This window comes from Manacus candei, unplaced genomic scaffold (assembly GCF_025592945.1).
Source record: "Manacus candei isolate 608988 ecotype Guabito, Panama unplaced genomic scaffold, ASM2559294v1 h1tg000045l, whole genome shotgun sequence".
NCBI classification, from domain to species: Eukaryota; Metazoa; Chordata; class Aves; order Passeriformes; family Pipridae; genus Manacus; species Manacus candei.
Genome location: NW_026138093.1, coordinates 5,072,849 through 5,095,881, shown reverse-complemented (window position 1 = coordinate 5,095,881; position 23,033 = coordinate 5,072,849). Strand labels below are relative to the sequence as shown.

The window sequence follows — 23,033 nt, the reverse complement described above, 5'->3', positions numbered from 1 at the left end:
AAGCAACTTGTCTGGCAGGTTCTGCACTTGGTTTCTGCCTCGCCCCTCCCTCAGGAGCCTGGCAGGGGTTGCCCAGTTTTGTCCTTTGTTGTTCCTCCCCTCCCATTCCAGTGCCCCCCAAACAGCCCTGAGCCAGCCGGGAGGGACAGGATCTGCTGGGCCAGGGCCTGGGGCTCAGGCCTTGGCCTTTGTGCTCCACAAAACCAAGGCAGGCTTTGCTCAGCATTGCAGGGGCCTGCCCAGAGCCTTTGTCTGCCTGCACTCCTGGCCTCCAAGGAGCTGCTCCAAGGAGTCCCTGGGGAGGCTTTGGCAGTGCCTGCCCTCAGTGGGGCCCAGCAATGCTTCAAGGCACTTGCACTTTGGCTTCTGACTTCTTCAGCAGCTGCTTCAATCTTCTCTCAGTACCTCAGGATCATGGGGTGGGCTGCAAACACACTGTGGGGCTCATTAAAATGCAGAAATCCCTCAGGATCTCTTTGTCTTCCTTTAATTGTCTTCAAGGCAATTTCAAAACAAGTCTTCAAAGTTTGTACTTTTTTTGTTTTAATTTAATTATGGATATTTTGTAGTTCAGAGAAGAGGAGATAGAGGTGTTCTCCAAGTGATCTTGATGCTGAGTGTCTCCTCAGGAGATCCACACTGACCCAGTATAATCAACCTTGCTCCTCACCCCCCAGCCTCACCAGTTCTGCCATGGCCCATCTTGGACTGACAGCTGATGCAACTCCAAACACACTGTGGGACCCATTAAAACACTGAAAAACAAATTCTTTGTCTTCCTTTAACTGTCTTCAAGTCTTCAAGACTTGAACAGCTAATTGGAGTTGTTTTGTAGTTTAACTAAGGAGGGAGATTTTAAAGTGGACGTCACGAAAAATACATATTTTTTGATGAAAGGGAATGATTTACACAGAGCCTTGGGATGAAAGAGGGTCAGGGCACAAAGGATTTGGATCCAAAGACAAGGGGGCAAAAGACATCAGTAGCACTTAATCATTCACCATTTGGACAATTATCAAGTGATTCAATAGCATTTGCTACAATTTTAATATTGACTGAATTACAGATTCACAATAACAACATTCCCACCACAGTCAATTCACAGCCACACCCAGGCAGAGATGTGTGGACACATCAAGAGCTGGGAGTGGAAAGGTCCCTCTCCCAAATTCTCTTTGTTGTCAGGGAAACACTGCCCCAAATCCCTTTGTGTTTCCCAACAGACAAGGGTCCCAGCTGGAGGAGTGTTTGTTGAGGGGGATCAGAATTGTCCTGGGCATCAGGGACGGTCTTTGGAGTGTTGCAAACTGGAGGGTTCCCGAGCTGGGAGAGGCTGCCAGAGGTGTCCCACTGAGAGGGAGGTGCTGGGGAGCTGCCAGGGCCTCCCTCAGCCCCGCTGGTTGTGGGCTCTCAAGGTGACTGGCTTTAGTTATCTGCTGAATTTCCATCCTCGTGTCAGGAATGACTGGAGTTTCCAAAACTATTTGGGAATTGTATCCAAACTGTTCCATTTGGGTTCTGACTCAGTCAGGGAATGTTCCATGGTTTTCAGGGGATGACTGATTATCCTGTGTTCCCCAGCTCTTACACCCACCCCAGTCAGCTGGATGGTTTATTGACAATGTGTCCCGAGGGGCGGCGCCTCTGATGCCATAGAAACCCCTCCCCTGGATTAGGAAACCTTTGGAATTCAGGAGCTGTCCCAGTGGAGCATGAAAATGAACAGCAATTTTCCCAAAGCCCAGCCCCAAGCAGAACAAAGCCAGGCCCCATCAGTGTCAGAGCAAAGGTCCCCCATGGCTGTGTCCCTGTGGCCGCTGAGGCGGCAGCGCAGGCCCGAGGCGGTGCCGGGTCCCGGTGCAGCCGGGGCAGAGCGGCGGCTGCGCGAGCGGCAACCCCGGCGGTGAGTGCGGCAGCCCCGTGGGAGCGGCGGCTCCGGGCACAGACGCCGGCGGCAGCCGCTGTGGCTCCTGGAACCCAGTGGCCATTGGGACACTGCAGGGCCTGCTGGAATCCAGGGGCCGCTGGGACAGTGGGGAGCCTCTGGGAGCCAAGGGAACCCTGGGATGTTTTGGAACATCAAGGAATCAAGGGGCCATTGTGACACTGCAGGGCCTCATGGAACCAAAGGAACCCTGAGAGGTTTTGGAACCTCACAGAATCAAGGGGCCCTGCAGGATGCTCTACTCGGATAATACCTAAAAAATGGTCAGAGATAGCAAACAATGCAAGCTCTCTGTGGTGAGTTACTGCTGGTGTCAAGGTGCTATTTTTATATTGAATTATGCTAAACCCAAAATGCTTCATGAATGTTCAAGTACACATCCTGCTTTCTGGAGCAGGATTTGACAGATGAGCTGCTCCCTGGCCTGCAAATATGTCTGGCAGTCAAACCCTTGATAACTGTAAAAGCCCCGTCCAACTGTCATGGGGCAGATTCTTCCACAGACTTCCTTGAAGTGTGTGGAGCTTCTGCCATGAAGCAGGGACAGCTCTTCATGATCACTGCCCAGGGGTTAAGTGAAAGAGACAGAACTACCCCCTGTCATTGTGTGATGAGTTACCCCAATCTCTGCTTCAGGATTGTTTCTTTTTACTGGCTTTGATCCAATTGCTTTAATAGAATGACTTTGATAGACTGCAGTGTCCTTTCACTATATTGCTAGGAGGTGTTGGCTTTTATACTGTGCAGTAAATAATTCTGTTTAAGGTCTTTCATCTGTTCACTTGTCTGATCAATTTTCTGTTCATTTGTCATAATAAATTATTCATTTTTATAGAAATATTTCTGATTTGCCATCACTAAAACCTACAGGACAAAGTGATTGAATCACACCTCTATAATTCCCTCAATCGAAACCAAAATCTGGGCCTGAGATTGGATCCAGCCACAACCAGGCTCCTCTCTGAGAAGGAATTTAGAAAGCAGGGGGGTCCTTTCTGCCCCTCGTAGCTCAACGAGACACCTTCTGCCATCAACTTTGTCTAAGCCTTCCACCCCCCAGCCCCAAGCCGTGACACATGAGCATGTCTTGTCCATGCAGTGCAAACATGGACTCCTGAGCTGGTCATTTGCTGTCCCTCCTTGGAGGGAAGAACAAGCCCAATGGCCTGGGGTGAGAGGCCAGTGCTGGGAGCGGCGCTGGCTGTGCCAGGGCACTGCTGGGTGCCCCCACCCTGAGCACTCCCCCCCTTGTGCTGGTCACTGCTGTTTTCCTCTGCAGGGCGTTGTGTTGGGCACATCCTGGAGAGCAAAGTGGAAAGCAGATGGAAGCTTTGAGGCCCTGGCCTGAGGAGATGCCCCTGCAGGATGGCAGTGCTGCTGCAGAGGTCAGCTCTGTGCCAGCAGTGCCCGTGGCTGTCCCTGCCTGCAGTCCCTGGACAGTCCTGCAGCAGGACTGGCACCGACTGCCAGAGCACTGAGGCCTCCAACAACACAGGGCTCTGCAGGACAGTGTGGAAGGGAAGGGAGAGGAGGCCCTGCAGGAGAAGGGCTGCTGCTCCCTGACAGTGCTACTCTGCTGGGACTCTTTTCTGGCCCAGCTCTGCACAGAGGCACCGACCCTGCAGCTGCAGAGAAGTCAGAGAGGAAAGATGTCAGGCAAACAAGTCAAGGCAGAGTTCTTTATTTGTTTTAAGCACACAGTGAGTACATTTCCCAATTTGTACAGCCTGTGGGCCAGGCTAGAAAGGCAAACACTGAATTGAAAATGCTTTTATATATAATTTTTTATATGCATATTTATATATAAAGGTTTTTTGGTGTGAACAAATTCTCACAAAAATAACATCCCGTACCAGGAGCAAAAAATAGAGAAGATATGTGTTGCGATAGGAATTCTTAATGATACAGCAGACATAAGAAGTTATCTTAGCCAGAAACCTTGAGATTTAAACACAGGGAAGTCTGTTTATATTTACTGTCTGATATTCTTACAGTATCTTTTAATTAAGTTGACTTCTAGACTCCAGAGGTAAATCCGTTTTATAACTCTGTTTGCCCCCATCTACATTGTGTCTGTGATTTAAATGCAGTTTTACTTCAAATACTACAAGTGAAAATTCTGTAGCAAGAAGGCCCTTTTTTCAAGGTAATGTACAGCTTTTATATACCTGAAATGGAAAGAAATATATGTTTATCTGTTTAAAGAAAAATATATTCCTAGACCTTTAACCCCAGCCATCAATGGAATGATTGCCCTGCTTTCCAAAAACCCCTATATATAGCTAAAGTTATGTCAAATAAAGTATCCGGCTTTGTACCCACAAACTGGATTGTCCGTTATCATTCAAACCATCTCAGATACGTTGGGCCTTTAATGAAGTCCATAACAGGATTGGCCTTTAATGAGGTACATAACATGCAGAAGAAGGAGAGTTTGTTGCTTCTGAAAAACACCCAGTTATCATTTTCCTCAGGGCATCCTTGAGCTCCTGGTTCCTCAGGCTGTAGATGAGGGGGTTCAGTGATGGAGGCACTACCAAGTATAGAACTGACACCACCAGATCAAAGGATGGGGAGGAGATGGAGGGGGGCTTCAGGTAAATAAACATGCCAGTGCTGATAAACAGGGAGACCACGGCCAGGTGAGGGAGGCAGGTGGAAAAGGCTTTGTGCCGTCCCTGCTGAGAGGGGATCCTCAGCACAGCCCTGAAGATCTGCACATAGGAGAAAACAATGAAAACAAAACAACCGAAAACTAAACAGGTACTAAACATAAGAAGCCCAATTTCCCTGAGGTAGCCTGAGTGTGAGCAGGAGAGCTTGAGGATGTGTGGGATTTCACAGAAGAACTGGCCCAGGGCATTGCCCTGGCACAGGGGCAGGGAAAATGTATTGACTGTGTGCAGCAGAGCACTGAGAAAGCCAGTGGCCCAGGCAGCTGCTGCCATGTGGGCACAAGCTCTGCTGCCCAGGAGGGTCCCGTAGTGCAGGGGTTTGCAGATGGCAACGTAGCGGTCGTAGCACATGATGGTGAGGAGGAAATACTCTGCTGAGATGAAGAAGGCAAAGAAAAAGAGCTGTGCAGCACATCCCGTGTAGGAGATGGTTGTGGTGTCCCAGAGGGAATTGTGCATGGCTTTGGGGACAGTGGTGCAGATGCAGCCCAGGTCTGTGAGGGAGAGGTTGAGCAGGAAGAAGCCCATGGGGGTGTGCAGGTGGTGGTCACAGGCTACGGCGCTGAGGATGAGGCCGTTGGCCAGGAGGGCAGCCAGGGAGATGGCCAGGAAGAGCCAGAAGTGCAGGAGCTGCAGCTCCCGCCTGTCTGCGAATGCCAGGAGGAGGAACTGGGCCATGGAGCTGCTGTTGGACATTTGCTGTTCCTTAGGACAGGGTCTATTCAGAAAAGGAAAAGACACAGAACAATTAGGAGATACCCCTCTCAACAAAGATACTTCGTCTTTCATAGTAATCCCACCAAAATAATTGTATTTCCCTTTTGCTGGCTCAGAGTGGTGTGAGCAGCAAGAATTCTGGCCATGTGCTGTCAAAGGCTCAGCTTTGCTCTGCTGCAGTGGCGACATGGAGCTGGTTTGTGACAGCTCTGATGATCACAAGAGATGTCAGATGTAACCCACCTTTAATAGAAAAGCTCCATTTCTGACCCCCTAACTCACAAGAGTGTGGTCTGCAGAACAGAGGTTTCTATTGTCTTTAGAATAATTCTTCTGTTACATATGTTCCACCATTAAATCTGCATAGTGTTCTTTTTAGGAGTAAAAATTCTCATTTTTATTGCTGAAAATGTAAGCAATCTTTAGAAAAGACAAGAGACAAAAGGGCTCAGCTCTCTGTGGTTTCAAGCAGAGCCAGGAGAGCTGCAGAGTTCTTTAGCCTGTTTCCCATCTGCCCTGCTCTTTACCTTGTGCTGCATTCACTTTGATTTCACACAAACAAATATTAAAAAACACACCCCCAAATACCTGTGCAGTGATGAGAGCAGGAAAATGTTGTTTCCAAGGTCAGCTCTGTGAAGTGTCCCCTGTGCCAGCCCAGAGGTGCAGCTGTGCTGGACAGAGCAGGACAGGAGCCCTCCCACAGGGAAGACAAGGGCTGGGACAGGAGAGTGCTCACCCCCAAGGGAAGGCTCAGCACTGCCCAGGATCCTGTGCTCATTTTTGAGACTGCCTGAAATATTCATCTCTGAGAGTAAAAGAGTTGGAATTTCAGTGCAGCCTCCTGAACTGAGAGAACAATGTCTCTGATACAATGCCTAAGCAGGAAACACACCTCAGGACTAATTCCTTTCCTGTAGCCCCTGCCTTTTGTAAGCTTTGCAAAAAATTCTGCATTAAATATAGTGTAGTGATCTGGAGCTGTGAGCAGGTCTGACCCTGCAACACCAAGACATGGAAAACATCCTCCCTCAGCTGCCAGGTTTGCTCCTTGCCCACAGCCCTTGTGCCCCAGCCCTGGCAGCAGCTCCCCGGGCCAGCTGAGAGCTGCCCCTGGCAGGCAGCAGAGTCCCTGCCCAGCACAGCACCCTGGGCTGCAGGAACCTGCTCTGCCCCACAGCCCTGGGCAACCCTGGCTGCACCCCCGGCTTCACAGCTCTGCCAAAGTGCCCCAAAACAGCCCCTGCTCACCCATCCCATCAGCTGGGGCTGGGCCAGCTTTAGGAGATGCCTCCAGGAGCTGCCCCTGCACTGCCCTGCAGCCACAGACTCACCATGTGCAGCCCTGCCAAGATTCCTCCTGCAGGGAGCTCTCAGCCCTCCTGCCAGTGCTGAGCCCCTTGAAGCTGTGTCTGTGCCCTGATGGTGTCCCTGAGCTGGCCTGGCAGTGCCCTCAGCCCTGCTGGGCTGTGCAGAGGAGCTGCTCACCAGCAGAGCTGTCTCTTTGAAGCTCTTCTTGCTTGCCAGGAGCTCCCTGTGTGCCAGGAGCCCAGCCCAGCTCAGCAGCACAGCAACAGCCCCAGGCATTTCATGACCCTCTGGGGTATTGGTGTTGTTTATGTGAGACTCAGTCCCTGACAGGAAGTTCAAAAAAATTTTCAAGAACTCAAAATGAGATTGAAACACTGAAGTTTCTTGTAGTGCTAATGAGTCTCACTGAGGGACACAACTGAGAAGGTGTCCCCAGGTTCCAGTTAGAGCAGAAAAGTGCAGACAGTGAAGACAAGGATGGACAAGCAAGGGAAAGGTGGCTCTGATGCTGAACAAACCTTGACTTGTTTCCTTAATCCAGAGGACCAAGCCCTGACCCCCAGCCCCTGGGAAGGCAGATCCTGTCACTCCTTCATTCCTCTGGGCTCTTCCTGGGGCACTGGGATGTGGGATGTGCAATGCCAAGGGCAGGACCATGGGGTGGCACCTGCCAGGCTGCTGAGCAGGGACAAGGAGGCCATGAGGCCCCAGGGCTGCAAGGGCCACTCCCCTCCTCCTGGCATCAGGGGCACAGACAGCAGCCCTGGCCAAAGGCCTGCAGAAGGTGGCTCTGTCAGGGCCTTTCAGCTTCTCCCCCTCCCTGTCTCCTCTCCAGCCCAGGCTGTCCTACGGTGTCCATGCCCTGCCCCTTTCCCTGCAGGCTGTCGTCATCCCCCCGGCTGCCCCACCTGGCTGGCACCTTCCTGCACTGACATCTCTGTGTCCTCCCTGGCTCTTCCTGCACACACAAAGCCTTGGGCTCATCCAGACTCCTCCTGGGTGATGTGTTCCAGCCCAGTGTTTTCCATGGTGTGAAATTCCTTTTTCCTCATGTCCACTCGGGACCTCCCCAGCTGCACTTGGCATTAATTCTTTCTTTCTCCTACTATTTTCTTCTCTGACAAAAGGATGCACCATTTCTAAATCCTCCCTTCAAACCCTGTCAGGGCTGTCCTGTACTGCCCTCAGTCTCCACACCACTGAGGCCACAGCTCCTTAGCCCCTCTCTAGTGCTCATGTGCTTGAGACCTTTAAAGCCCATCTTGAGAGATTTCTGGACACTCACAGATGTTTTTGCAGATGAAAATATCATGCTCATAGTCTAAGGAAATCACAGTTGCCATGACAACCAGCATACATTCCCATTGCTATGTTCAGTTGCTATGGCAAATAGAATAAATTCTCATTGCCACAGTCAGTTACCATGGCAACCGTAATACATTATAATTGCTATGGTCGGTTACCATGGCAACCATAATACATTCCCATTGCTACAGTCATTTACTGTGGCAACCAAAATACTTCCCACTGCTACGGTCAGTTACCATTGCAACCATAATACTTCCCACTGGTACAGTCAGTTACCATGGCAACCAGCATACATTCCAATTGCTATGGTGAGTTACCATGGAAACCATCATACATTCCCATTGCTATGGTGAGTTACCATGGAATCATCATACAGTCGCATTGATACAGTCATTTACCATAGCAACCAGCATACATTCCCACTGCTATGGTCAGTCACCATGGCAAACAGCATATATTCTCATTGCCACAGTCAGTTACCACAGCAACTACCATACATTCCCATTGCTGAGGTCAGTTACCGTGGCAACCATCAGACATTCCCATTCCTACAGTCAGGTACCGTGGCAACGATCATACTTTCCCACTGGTATGGTTGGTTACCATGGTAACCAGCATACATTCTCATTGCCATGGTAAGTTACCACGGTAACCATCATATATTGCCATTGGTACAGTCGGTTACCATGGTAACCATCATAAATTCCCGTTTCTACAGTTAGTTACCATGACAAACATCATACAGTCCTAGTGCTACACATAGGTACCATGGCAACCATCACACATGATGTATGCTCAACCAGCATACATTTCCATTGTTACAGTCAGTTACCATGGCAAACATCAGACATTTCCATTGTTATGGGCAGTTACCATGGCAACCAGCATACATTCTCATTGCTACAATTGGTTACCATGACAACCATCATACTTCCCACAGGTACAGTCAGTTACCAATGGCAACCAGCATATATTCCCGTTGCTACAGTTAGTTACCATGGCAACCATCATACATTCCCATTCCTACTGTCAGTTACCATAGCAAACATCATACATTGCCATTTCCACAGTCAGTTACCCTGGCAACCATCATACAGTCCCATTGCTACTATCAGTTACGATGGCAACCATCATCCAGTCGCATTGCTATGGTCAGTCACTATGGAAACCAGCATACAATCCAATTGCTATGGTCGGTTACCATGGAAACCATCATACATTCCCATTCCTACAGTCGGTTACCATGGCAACCATCATACATTCCCATTGCTGCAGTCAGTTACCATGGCAACCACCATACATTCCAACTGTTACAGTCGGTTACCATGGCAACCACCATACATTCCCAGTGCTATTGTCGGTTACCATGGTACCCATCACAGATTCCCATGGCTGTAGTCGGTTACCATGGCAACCATCAAACATTCCCTTTGTTATGGTCGGTTACCATGGCAACCATCACAGATTCCCATGGCTATAGTCGGTTACCATGACAACCATCATACGGTCCACTGCTACAATCAGTTGCCATGGCAACCATCATACAGTCACGTTGCTATGATCAGTTAGCATGGCAACCATGTGATTTCCAGTTTCTATGGTCAGTTACCATGGCAACCATCATACAGTCGTCTTGCTACAGTCGGTTACCATGGCAACATCATACATTCCCGTTCCTACTGTCAGTTACCATGGAACCATCATACATTCCCATTGCTACAGTCGGTTACCATGGCGACCATCATACAGTCCCATTGCTATAGTCAGTTACAATGACAACCATCATACATTCCCATTGCTACAGTCAGTTACCATGGCAATCATCATACTTCCCACTGCTGCGGTCAGTTACTATGGTAACCAGCATACATTCTCATTCCCACAGTCAGTTACCATAAGAACCACCATACATTCCCATTGCTACAGTAGGTTACCATGGCAACCATCATACATTAGCACTGCTATGGTCAGTTACCATGGAAACCATCATACAGTCACGTTGCTATGATTGTTTACCATGGCAACTAACATACATTCTCGTTGCTACGGTCAGTTCACATGGCAAACAACATACTTCCCACTGGTACAGCCCGTTACCATGGCAGCCACAATACATTGTCATTTCTATGGTCAGTTACTGTGGCAACCATCATACATTCCTGTTGCTACAGTCAGTTACGATGGCAACCATCATACTTCCAGTTGCTACAGTCAGTTTACCATGGCAACCATGACACATTTCCATTGCTATGGTCAGTTACCGTGGCAATCATACTTCCCACTGCTATGGTCAGTTACCATGGCAACCATCATACCTTCCCATTGCTACGGTGGGTTACCACAGCAAGCATCAATCATTTCTGTTGCTACAGTCACCATGGCAACCATCACACATTTCCATTGCTATGGTTTGTTACCATGGCAACCATCATAGATTCGCATTGCTATGCTCGATTACCATGGCAACCATCATAAAGTCACATTGCTATGGTTGGTTACCATGGCAACAAGCATACACTGCCGTTGCTACAGTCAGTTACCATGGCAACCAGCATACATTCCCATTACTATGGTCAGTTACCACAGGAACCATCATACTTCCCACTGGTACAGTCGGTTATCATGGCAACCATCATACATTCTCATTGCTACTATCAGTCACCCTGGTGCCCTAGTTAGGACAGCTGAGACCAGTTCATCATGGTATGGGTGTAACCCAAAACTGTGTATTCTATAGCCTTCCATGCCATTTCCCAGAAACTAGACTATTGTTGTCAATAGACTATTCGCACCCTCTGCCCATAGAGCCTGACTCCTCAGGCTATAAACTAGGTGTTAAGAGGCCTGTGAGATAGGAGTATGCTCCTGTCCTCACACCCTTTGTGGAACTCCCTGCCCTGAGGGAAGTACTGAGCATTCCTGCCTGAACTGGAGGATATATAATCTTGGAGTCTTGGAACATTTTCAACCACTCTTGGGATCCAGAGGAAGGCTACAGCTCATCGCTCTCAACCAGACTGAGACCACCACTGGACTGCGATCACCACTTTTGGTCAGACTACAGCAGCTCTCCCACCAGCAGGTTTTTCCCCTCTCCCTTTACTTTGGACTCAAGCGGGGCCCAAGGAACACCACTTTGTTCATGCCCCAGGGTACTGGGTTATACATTTGGGTTTTGTGGGTTGAGACCAATTGTTTGTTTGTATGATTGTACTTATTGTATTATTTTAGTAATTTGTTATTCTGACCTATAATCTCTCTTTTGAGTTGAGTTCATTTCCCCTGCTGGTTAACTCTTAAACCAGCACACATGGACACTGTAGGACAGCCTGGGCTGGAGAGGAGACAGGCATGGGGAGAAGCTGAAAGGCCCTGACACAGCCACCTTCTGCAGGCCTTTGGCCAGGGCTGCTGTCTGTGCCCCTGATGCCAGGAGGAGGGGAGTGGCCCTTGCAGCCCTGGGGCCTCATGGCCTCCTTGTCCCTGCTCAGCAGCCTGGCAGGTGCAACCCCATGGTCCTGCCCTTGGCACTGCACATCCCACATCCCAGTGCCCCAGGAAGAGCCCTGAGGAATGAGGCAGGAACAGGATCTGCCTTCCCAGGGGCTGGGGGTCAGGACTTGGTCCTCTGGATTAAGGAAACAAGTCAATGTCTATTCAGCATGAGAGTCACCTTTCCCTTGCTTGACCATCCTTGTCATCACTGTCTGCAGTTTGCTATTCCAACTGGAACCTGGGGACATGTTCTCAGTTGTGCCCCACTGTGAGACTCATTAGCACTACAAGAAACTTCAGTATTTCAAACTCACTTTGACTTCTTGAAAAGTTGTTTGAACTGACTCTCAGGGACTGAGTCTCATGTAAACAACATCAAACCCCCCAGAGGGTCATGAAATGCCTGGGGCTGTTGCTGTGCTGCTGAGCTGGGCCGGGCTCCTGGCACACAGGGAGCTCCTGGCAAGCAAGAAGAGCTTCAAAGAGACAGCTCTGCTGGTGAGCAGCTCCTCTGCACAGCCCAGCAGGGCTGAGGGTACTGCCTGCAGCACCCAGGGAAGAAAAGCAAGGCAGAGAGAGGTTACACACAGCCTGGGCTGGGAGGGAAGTCGAGAGGAAGATCCACTGGAGAAAGAATCTTTCCAGGCTTTCTCACGGTGAGTCAGCATGAAGGGCAATGTGTCTGCAGTTGGTGCAAAGATCTCCTAATGCTGGCACATCCCACTCCCTCCTGCACCATCCCAGGCACATCCCAGTAGGGTTCCCTTCTTCCAGGGATGGCTGCAGGGTTGTGAAGCCAGGCTGTGCCACCCAGGCTGCCCCAAGCTGTCCTGCAGAGCAGGGTCCTGCAGCCCAGGGCTGTGCCAGGGCAGGGGCTCTGCCACTGCCAGGGGCAGCTCTCAGCCGGGCTGGGGAGCTCCCTCAGGGCTGGGCAGAGGCTGGGGGTGGAAAGAGCAAAGCCTGGCAGGGCAGGGCAGGTTTCTTCTGCTATTGAGTGAGAGTTTCATGGGTCAGGGCTGCTCACAGAACCAGAGCACCCCAGGATATTTTCCAGGGGATACTTCGAGGGGAAGGTCCAAGGAGGGATTTCTCTCAAGCTCTCAAGCCACATGCTTGGTGGTTTGAGTTCCAGAGGGAACTGCGAGGAGCTGTCCAGGGCTGAGAACAACTTGCTGGCACTGTTGGTGTCTGGGAGGTGGCACAGCTGGCTCAGGGTGATGCTGCCCTTAGTGCCCAGTGGGCTCTGCTCTGGCCTCTCCCAGCTGGACCCTCCCTGTGCATTTCCTTGGTTCTCAGCTTGCCCCTGGTCCTGAGGTTGTTCCCTCCTTCTCTCAGTCAGACTCACTGGGGAGGGGAGTTCAAGCTACACAGTCCAACACTGATCCTGGGATTCCCCCCAGGCAGGTGTGTCCCTGGGAATGAGACATTCCACTTGTCCTCTGCCCTGTGGGGTGTGGGCAGTGAAGTCTGGGGGCCTGGGTAAGGAGCTCTTTTTCCCTCAATCAGACCCCATCATTAGGACACTTGGCTCTTTTCTGAGGTGTCCTTCCAAGCTGGGAGCTGCCCTGGAGAATGCAAATCATCCTCCCAGCACAGCTGTGTTCTCTGAAAGCCCCAGTGGAGAGGGGCAGAGATGCTGTGCCTGTGCCAGGAGATGCTGTTGGGTTGGGGAGATGAGCCACAGGTGTCCTTGGCTCCAAGTGGGGTGCTGAGCCCTTGAGACAGACTGAGACATTGAGGGGTGTGGGATGGATCCCTCTGCTCTCAACAGTGTCTGGTGGCTTTTCAGAACAAAATGGGAGTGGGATGAATCTCCATCTCAAGAAGAAGCAAAGCCAGGGCAGTTGGGAACAAGAGAGAGGGACAGACCAGCTCCTCTCACTCTGCACTAAGCCCCAGACAATCCTCCTGCCTGGCAGGACCTGCTTTGTTCTCCTTGAGTGGATCAGAAATGCTGAGGGGTTCTGACATCCAGGAACATTCCTAAGGAGAGATGAGGGAATTGGAAAAAAAAATAAATAAAATGAAACAAACCTGTGACACTGCCTTCTGCTGTCCTGGTTTTTCTCAGAAACTGGGAGTGCAGTGGGAGCAGTTCCATCTGACACAGCTGAACACCAGGTCGGGCCCCTGTGCCCACCATACACATGACCCCACCAGTGCAGAGCAGGGCTGACCCCTCACAGCCAGTGGGCAGAGGGTCTGCTCCTCATGGAAGATGTAGTGAGCCCCAACCAGGGCTCCAGCCATGGAGCTGAAGGAGAGGCTCCTAGAAAAGGAAAACCAATGGAGCAGTGAGAGGGGTGTTGGAAAGCAGCTTTGATTTTTCTCAGAATGTTCTGCCCTAACTTGTCACTGTTATTTCCTCCTTGAACAGGTCCCCATGTCCAGAGAAAGCAAATGCCCAACAGCAGCTCCATGGCCCAGTTCCTTCTCCTGGCATTCACAGACAGGTGGGAGCTGCAGCTCCTGCACTTCTGGCTCTTCCTGGCCATCTCCCTGGCTGCCCTCCTGGCCAACGGCCTCATCCTCAGCGCCGTAGCCTGTGACCACCACCTGCACACCCCCATGGGCTTCTTCCTGCTCAACCTCTCCCTCACAGACCTGGGATCCATCTGCACCACTGTCCCCAAAGCCATGCACAATTCCCTCTGGGACACCACAACCATCTCCTACATGGGATGTGCTGCACAGGCCTTTTTCTTTTTCTTCTTCATCTCAGCAGAGTATTATCTCCTCACTGTCATGTGCTACGACTGCTACGTTGCCATCTGCAAACCCCTGCACTACGGGACCCTCCTGGGCAGCAGAGCTTGTGCCCACATGGCAGCAGCTGCCTGGGCCACTGGCTTTCTCAATGCTCTGCTGCACACAGCCAATACATTTTCCCTGCCCCTGTGCCAGGGCAATGCCCTGGGCCAGTTCTTCTGTGAAATCCCACACATCCTCAAGCTCTCCTGCTCACACTCAGGCTACCTCAGGGAAGTTGAGCTTCTTGTGGTTAGTGCCTGTTTAACATTTGGTTGTTTCATTTTCATTGTTTTCTCCTATGTGCAGATCTTCAGGGCTGTGCTGAGGATCCCCTCTCAGCAGGGACGGCACAAAGCCTTTTCCACCTGCCTCCCTCACCTGACCGTGGTCTCTATTGTTATCACCACTGCAGCATTTGCCTACCTGAAGCCCCCCTCCATCTCCTCCCCATCCCTGGATTTGGCACTATCAGTTCTGTACTCGGCTGTGCCTCCATCACTGAACCCCTTCATCTACAGCCTCAGGAACCAGGAGCTCAAGGATGCCTTGAGAAAAATGATGACTGGATGCTTTTCAGGAGCAATAAAGTGCCAGGTTTCTGGTGCGTAGCATTCAGAATGGGACTCCTCAATGGCCCAGCCTTCCTGCTCAGGTTTGTCGTGGAGGTCATCAGGTTCTTCTGGCAATAATTTTCTGTGCAATTAAATATTGTTATGCATCTACCTTCTAATTTAGTGTCTACTCATTGAATTGGACCCATAGATGTATAACTGATGAATTGTACTCTCTGTGTATTTAAACAAAATAAAGGACTCTGCAGTGCCTTCTTTGTCCAAGACCCTTCTTCTTAGCTGTTCCTAAAGGACAGCACACTGCAGGACAGGGTGTGTTTGCAAACGGGAAGGGGACAATAATCCCAGCCCAGCAGCACTGCCAGGGAGCAGCAGTGCTTGGTCTTTGCAGAGCTGCTCTCTTGCCACTTCCACACTGTCCTCCTGAGCCCCTTTCTCGCTGTAAGGCCTGAGTGCTCTCTGAGCACAGTCCTGGGGGCTGGAAGCCCTTGGAGCACAGGCAGGGACAGGCCCTGGGAACTTGTGAAGCAGAGCTGGGCTCCCTTCCAGCATCTCCAGGATGCTGTGGCATCTTCTGAGGGCAGTGCATGTACTGGGTCACTTCTTCTGTGACCTTGCTCCAGGGCTGGAACTCTCCTGCAGTGTCCCCATGACACTCCTGCTCTCTGCTTTCCAGGTTCCATTTTCAGATCCAGTCTTCCCCTCCTGTTCACAGGGACATCCTGGGAGTGCTTCAGAGCTGCCATCCTGGGGCAGCTCCTGCCCAGCGTGGGCAGGCACAAGGTCTCTCCACCTGCTCCTCCCACCTCCCCAGTGCCACTGTTTTCTGCAGCCTCCTCACCCTTGCCCAGCACAGCCCTCCTGGCACAGTTGGACACAGCCCTTGTTCTACCCCCTCCTCAGGCACTTGCCCAAACCCCTCAGCTCAAGCCTGATGGTCAGAAACCTTCAGGGCAGGGAGGCACCAGGGAAAATGCTGAGGAAACCTTCCAACTGCACTCAAATCCAATTGGAGGGGTTGGCCTCGAGGAAGAAATCCCTTCTCATTCTCCAGAACCACCAGGACAACCTGTGTTGTGTCCTGGGCACTCCTCTGGAAGTGTGGGCTATGGAAAAGGTTTTGGTGTCAGGGATATTGAGAAGGCTGGGCAGTGTCACTGGGAGACCTCTCCCGAACACTTGGAAAGGCCAGAGCCAGCCCAGAGCTTCCTGGGGCCTTGGCAAAGGCAGACATGGAACCAGTCTGCAAACAGGGCAGCAAGGAGGGTTGGAGAGTTCCAGACTGCTCAGGTTCAGCAGGGAAGGGGATAGGGCAAGTCCTCCTGCAGCCATTGCCAGGCATGGGAAGGACAAGGCAGGGATTGCAGAACCCCTGTGGGAGGGAATAGAAGGGGATGTTGTGTGCCCAGACTTCATCAAGGCCCTTGACATGGTCTCTTATGCTCTCCTTATGGCCAGACTGGTGAGAGCTGGACTGAAGAAGTGGAAGATGTGGTGGGTGGGAAGTTGCTGAATGAAGAGTGTCAAATAAAATCCATGGTACAAATTCCTCTTGGCAGCAACTTCCTGGTGAAATCCCTCAGTGACCAGCCCTTGAACACCACTGTAGAACATCTTTATTATCTCTCTGCACAATGGGACAAAAAGTATTTCAAGTTCTTTGTGGATGATGCCAAATTTCAGGGAGCTCTTGAGCAAACCCTGGTTTAAAGACACATATTGGGGCGGGAACTCCAATGAAATGAATTCACTCCTCTTTTATTCCCCACCACTATAGGGAGACAAAATACAAGGAGCTATAAGTGAAAACAATAAGAGTTTACTGACAGGAAATATAACAGCAAAACCAGCAATACCAACAGAACTATTCAAAGCAACAGCAGAGAGAGAAATTGTCTCCTCTCTCCCCCCTGCCCAACTCCATTTTGCAAACAGATAAAAACAGGGGTCAACACCTGTCTCCCTTCTCCCTGAATGAACAAAGAACAAAAAACATATCCACTGGAAAGAAGGGGGCAAAGTAAAATCTGGAAAACTTTCTCATCTCAGATCAGCTGTGCTGCCCAAGAACACGCTGACTCCAGAGGTGTCCAAGCGGGGCAGAGCCGGCGACTCCGGTCCGTGCGGCGGCGGGGGGGAGGCAGCGGCTCTGCTTGATTCCATGGAGTTCTGGGCAGGTACAGTGGCCCCTTGGTTCCAGGAGGTTCTGAGATGTCTCAGGGTTCCTTTTATTCCAAAGAGACCCCGCATGTCACAATGGGCCCTTGGTTCCATGAGATTCCACAGTGTCCCTGCATTCCTTTGGTTCCATGAGGCCCTGCAGTGTCACGGTGCCACTTGATTCCATGACATTACAAAGAATCAGAATGGCCCCTTGATTTAAGGCCAACTGCACATGGGGCTGCCTTAGGGGGAGTGTGGGCACCCAGAGAAGGGAGTTGTCACCCCCCTGGACTCAGCCCTGGGGTCACCACATCTGGACTGGTCTGTCTGTCTGTGAGGTTCCCCATTCTGGAGGAATGAGGAAGAACTGGAGAGAGTCTAGAGGAGATCTGACAGGATGGAGCTTTTCTCCATATTGGAAATAGAATGAAAACTCCACAAAGAGTAGCATGGAAAGCTGGGAGTGAAGGTGAGGAAAATGAAATGACACTCAATGGGGACCCTTGTGCTGCAAGAGGTGACCCAGAGGGAGTCAGGATCAGCCCATGGCTTTGTGTTCCAGGGAACAGCCAGAGCTGGTGCAGAGCCATCAGGGAGGGTCTAGAAATGCTGCTGGGAGGGGGTGGGAAAGCAGGAGGGGTGTGTGCAGCCTGCAAGGCCAGAGCAGCAGCAGGGCCAGGGCAGGACAGCCTGCAGGAGAGATGGCCAAGGGCTCTGGCAGGGCTGCAAGGCCCAAAGGCACCCAGGCCTTTGTCCCCTTGCCTCTGGCAGCTGCCTCTGCCACTCAGGCCACCACAAGACACTTTCCTGGCAGGTTCTGCACTTGGTTTCTGCCTCGCCCCTCCCTCAGGAGCCTGGCAGGGGTTGCCCAGTTTTGGCCTTTGTTGTTCCTCCCCCTCCCATCCCAGTGCCCCCCAAACAGCCCTGAGCCAGCCGGGAGGGACAGGATCTGCTGGGCCAGGGCCTGGGGCTCAGGCCTTGGCCTTTGTGCTCCACAAAACCAAGGCAGGCTTTGCTCAGCATTGCAGGGGCCTGCCCAGAGCCTTTGTCTGCCTGCACTCCTGGCCTCCAAGGAGCTGCTCCAAGGAGTCCCTGGGGAGGCTTTGGCAGTGCCTGCCCTCAGTGGGGCCCAGCAATGCTTCAAGGCACTTGCACTTTGGCTTCTGACTTCTTCAGCAGCTGCTTCAATCTTCTCTCAGTACCTCAGGACCATGGGCTGGGCTGCAAACACACTGTGGGGCTCATTAAAATCCAGAAATCTCTCAGGATCTCTTTGTTTTCCTTTAATTGTCTTCAAGGTAATTTCAAAACAAGTCTTCGAAGTTTGTACTTTTTTTGTTTTAATTCAATTATAGATATTTTTAAGTTTAGAGAAGAGGTGATAGAGGTGTTCTCCAAGTGATCTTGATGCTGAGTGTCTCCTCAGGAGATCCACACTGACCCTGGATGATCAGCCTTCCTCCTCACCCCCCAACCTCACCACTTCTGACATGGCCTATCTTGGACTGATGCAACTCCAAACACACTTTGGGACCATTAAAACACAGGAAAACAAATTATTTTCCTTTCTTTTAATTGTCTTCAAGTCATCAAGATTTCTACTGCTAATTGGAGCTGTTTTGTAGTTTAGCTAAGGAGGAAGATTTTAAAGTGGAAGTCATGAAAAAAAATATATTTTTTGATGAAAGAGAATGATTTACACAGAGTCTTGAGTCAGGGTGCAAAGGATTTTGATCCAAAGACAAGGAGGCAAAAGACATTAGTAGCACTTACTCATTGACCTATTGAACAATTATCAAGTGATTCAATAGCATATGCTACAATTTTAACAGTGACTGAATTAGAGATTCACAAGAACAACATTCACCCCACAGTCAATTCACACCCACACCCAGGCAGAGATGTGTGGACACATCAAGAACTGGGTGTGCAAAGGTCCCTCTCCCAAATTCTCCTGGTTGTCAGGGAAACACTCCCCCAAATCCCTTTGTGTTTGCCAACAGACAAGGGTCACAGCTGGAGGAGTGTTTGTTGAGGGGGATCAGAATTGTCCTGGGCATCAGCGATGGTCTTTGGAGTGTTGCAAACTGGAGGGTTCCCGAGCTGGGAGAGGCTGCCAGAGGTGTCCCACTGAGAGGGAGGTGCTGGGGAGCTGCCAGGGCCTCCCTCAGCCCCGCTGGGTGTGGGCTCTCAAGGTGACTGGCTTTAGTTATCTGCTGAATTTCCATCCTCGTGTCAGTAAGGACTGGTGTTTCCAAACTATTTGGGAATTGTATCCAAACTGTTCCATTAGGGCTGTGATTCAGGCAGGGAATATTCAAAGGCTTTCATGGGATGACTGATTATCTTGTGTTCCCCTGCTGTTCCACTCTGGATTGTTCCCACCTTTATCATCCAGGAGCACCTGGTCTAGTGCAAGGACACTTCACCACACCCTTGGTCCAGTCCAGGGACACTTCACCACACCCTGGTCCCGTCCAGGGGCTCTTCATTGCTCAGGTGGTTTGGTCAAGGCTTGTCAGGAGCTCCTGAGATCATACCTGTAAGAAGGAAGGGGACAGATTTAGTTGTAGTAAGACAAGTGATAATGGTTTTCAACTGAAAAAGAGCAGATTTGAACTAGATATGAGGAAGAAATTTTTTACACTGAGGGTGGTGAAACACTGGCACAGGTTGCCCAGAGAGGTCATAGATGCCCCAGCCTTGGAAACATTCAAGGCCAGGTTAGAAAGGGCAGTGAGCAACCTGATCTAGTTGAACGTAAACCTGTTCACTGTGGGGGGGTTGGACTAGGTGACCTATAAAGGTCTCATCTGATTCAAACTATTTCGGATTCTATAGTTCTCCCTTTTCCTACAGAGTCAAGGCTGACAAGGATCATCCAGGTTTCAGACCCAGCTGAGCATCCCCTTTGATGGCCCATCTGGCAGCTCTGCTAAAAAGCTGCTGCAAAGAACCTCCACACCTAAAGGAGCTTTTGTGCTGGGCTCAACTGTGGCTCTCAGGGCTGGGGGTTGGCTTTTGGCTGCCAGGTGTCCACCAAGGCTCTCTCACTCCTTCTTCTCCACTCCCCTTGGTGCCTGCAGGGTTGTTTCTCCCCCATTTCTCTCACTCCTCTCTGGGTTCCAGCACCCTGGATTTTATCCTTTCTCCAAAGGGTGATCACAGAGGTGCCTCTGGAATTGCTTTTTGACTCAGCTTTGAGCACTGGCTGGTCCATTTTGGAGCCACCTGAAACTGGCTCTCTCACACAGAGTCAACTCTTGATCTCCTCTTCCCTAAGGGAAACTTGCAGCCCCCTCCCTGCTACCAAACCTGATCCACAGGGTCATTCAAGTGCCCAGGGATAGAGGAGGTCATTGATCCCATTATTCCTCAGGCTGGTAAAACAAGACTTTGTCCTCTTCCTGTCCCTGACTGCAGGTTCTTTCTGTCAGAGCAGAGCTGGGCTGGACCTCAGCCGTGCTTTGCTCCAGAGCCTGCTGGGGTGGGGGCAGATGGCATTGGAAGAGTTGGGTTGGACTGGATGATCCTTGTGGGTCCCTTCCACCTCAGCATATTCTGTGATTCTGTGTTTGTTTGGGTTTGGTTTGGTTGGGTTTGGTCTTTTTCCCTCCTTTTGATTTTCCTTTCCTCTGACCCATGAGTCTTTTCTTCATTGTCTTGGGCCTTGCTGGGCACTTGATGGCAGGACAAGTTTATCCAGCTCAGTCATCTTGACCACATTTTTTGTCCAAGTCACCATTAACTAGAGGAGGTTTCTCACAGACTCGCTGCAACTTGGCATCATCCACAAAGGAGTGGAAAGTGCATTTCATCCCATCACCCAGAGACATAATAAAGATGTTCCATAGGAATGGTCAAGGGCTGGTCCCTGATGGATGTCACCTGGGAGTTGCTGCCAAGAGGAATTTGTGCCATGACTTTTGACCCTCATCAGTCATTCAACTTCCCACTCACCACATGTTTTACTTGTCCAGTCCAGCTCTCACCAGTCTGGCCATAAGGAGACCACAGGATACCATGTCCAGGGCCTTGCTGAAGTCTGGGCACAGAACATCCCCTTCTTTTCCCTCCCACAGGGGTTCTGCAATCCCTGCCTTGTCCTTCCCATGCCTGGCAATGGCTGCAGGAGGACTTGCCCTATCCCCTTCCCTGCAGAGCCTGAGCAGTCTGGAACTCTGCCAACCCTCTTTGCTGCCCTGTTTGCAGACTGGTTCTGTGTCTGCCTTTGCCAAGGCCCCAGGAAGCTCTGGGATGGCTCTGGCCTTTCCAAGGGTTTGGGAGAGGTCTCCCAGTGACACTGCCCAGCCTTCTCAATATCCCTGACACCAAAACCTTTTCTATTTTTACAGAGTTCCAGTCTAGTGCTCAGGACACAACACATATTCTCATGGTTCTGCAGGAGAAAATTAGAAGTGATTTCATTATGGAGGTCAACGGGTGGAGCAGCCCAGTCTGGTCTGGCCCCACAGCAGTGCCCAGCCCAGGGTGCTGCAGAGCTCTGGGCACTCCCCCCACAGCCCCAGCCCCTCTGAAGGGCACAGCAGCTCCTGGGGCACACAGAGGAGTCTCAGCATCCCCATCAGCTCAGGGGCTGGACACTCAGCATGGCAGGAGGAAATGGAGGTCAGGGAAACTGCAGGAGCCCTGGTGTCACCTGCAGGAGATGCCCAGCACAGCCTGACTGTGCCCCTCAGTGCCAGCCCCTCTGCCCAGCCCAGCCCAGAGTCCTGGCCCAGGGACAGAGCAGCCTGTCCCCAGGGGGGCTGCAGAAAGAGGTTTCTCTGTGTCAGGGATTCCTCTCTGCAGGCCCAGAAATGCTGCCTTGCTCTTCTGCAGGGACATCCCTTTGCCCAGGTCAGTGTGTCCAGGCTGCCTTGGCCAGTTGCAGATCCCAGCCTGGGATCCCTGCAGGGCCCTGAGCTGGAGGTGCTGCTCTGCACAGGGAGGGGCTGTGGCACCCTGGGCTGACCCTGCACTGGCCATGCTGGTCAGGGTGGGGAGCAGACTCAGCAGGATGGGAATCACTCCTCTCCACCCTCTGCCATAGTCCTGGAAGGCTCAGTAGCCAAGAACAAGGCTGGGCAGGACCATGGGCTGTTTCCAATGGCACAAAGGGCAGGACAGGGCTCCACTCCATGCAGCCTGTGGGCTGGAGAGTTCTTCAGGACACCCTCCTGGAAAGCCCAGCCCTGGCTCTGGTACAGCCCCCCCTGAACTGGGGAGGCACAAGGGGAGTTCACTGTGGGTGAGACGAGTCACTGGCCAGAGTCCTTTCTCTGTTCCTGCTGCATCCCCTGGGGTTGCAGAACTCTCCTTTACCAGTTCACAGGCAGATTTAGTACTTGATCTTTGGTAACTCCACCCTGGGCAGGATTCTGCTCCAGGGCTCCATTCCCTGCTGACTGGATGGGACGGGCTGTCCCTGCAGATCCTCTGTGCTCTCCTGCACTTCCTACAGACAAGTAGGAAAGGCCATCAGAACCCTCACAAGCTGCAGAACCCCAGGCAGGTGACGTGGAGACCATTTGCCACTGGTCACCAGCACAGAACATCTGAACCAGCCCTCAGTCCCTCAAGTACCCCAGTGAGTCACTTCTCTCACTGCAGGAACTGAATGGGGAAACAAGCAAAACAATGAGACTTTGCAGAGTCTATTCCTTGGCCTTGTTCTTTACAACAACCTTTCAAAAAGAACAAAGTCTTCAGGAACTGCCCAGGGGGATCCCCTTTCATGATGGAAATGATGTCAAGGAGCCCAGCTCTGTCCCAGCAGTGCCCAGGGCCTGTCCCTGCCCATGGTCACAGGACTGACACACAGCAGGGACTGAGCTGTCAGAGCACTCAGGCCTTGGGCAAGGAGCAGAAAGGAGAGGGAGGCAGTGGAAAAAGAGCATCTCTGAAAAGGCCAAGAGCTGCTGCTCCCTGGCAGTGCTCCTGTACCAGGACTCTTTAGCCCTTCTCCTCTGCACACAAGCACTGCCCTCCAGCTTCAGGGAAGTTGTTGGAGGGAGAATCTGGAAAAAAGAATTCAAGACCTTTATTCTACTCAGAGATTGTGATTCCTCATGTACAGAATAACAAAGGCAGGAT

At 51.2% G+C, this 23,033-nt stretch overlaps 1 protein-coding gene and 1 pseudogene across 1 annotated transcript; both read right to left on the bottom strand.

The window, feature by feature from the left end:
- LOC127474811 (zinc finger protein 208-like) overlaps positions 1-23,033 on the bottom strand; it is a 1,297,692-nt pseudogene that overhangs the window by 1,190,327 nt on the left and 84,332 nt on the right.
- Positions 4,338-5,334, bottom strand: LOC127474881 (olfactory receptor 14J1-like). The gene has a single exon (XM_051796201.1). It carries the CDS (start codon positions 5,314-5,316, stop codon positions 4,345-4,347), a length of 972 nt encoding a protein of 323 aa, XP_051652161.1. The 5' UTR covers positions 5,317-5,334; the 3' UTR covers positions 4,338-4,344.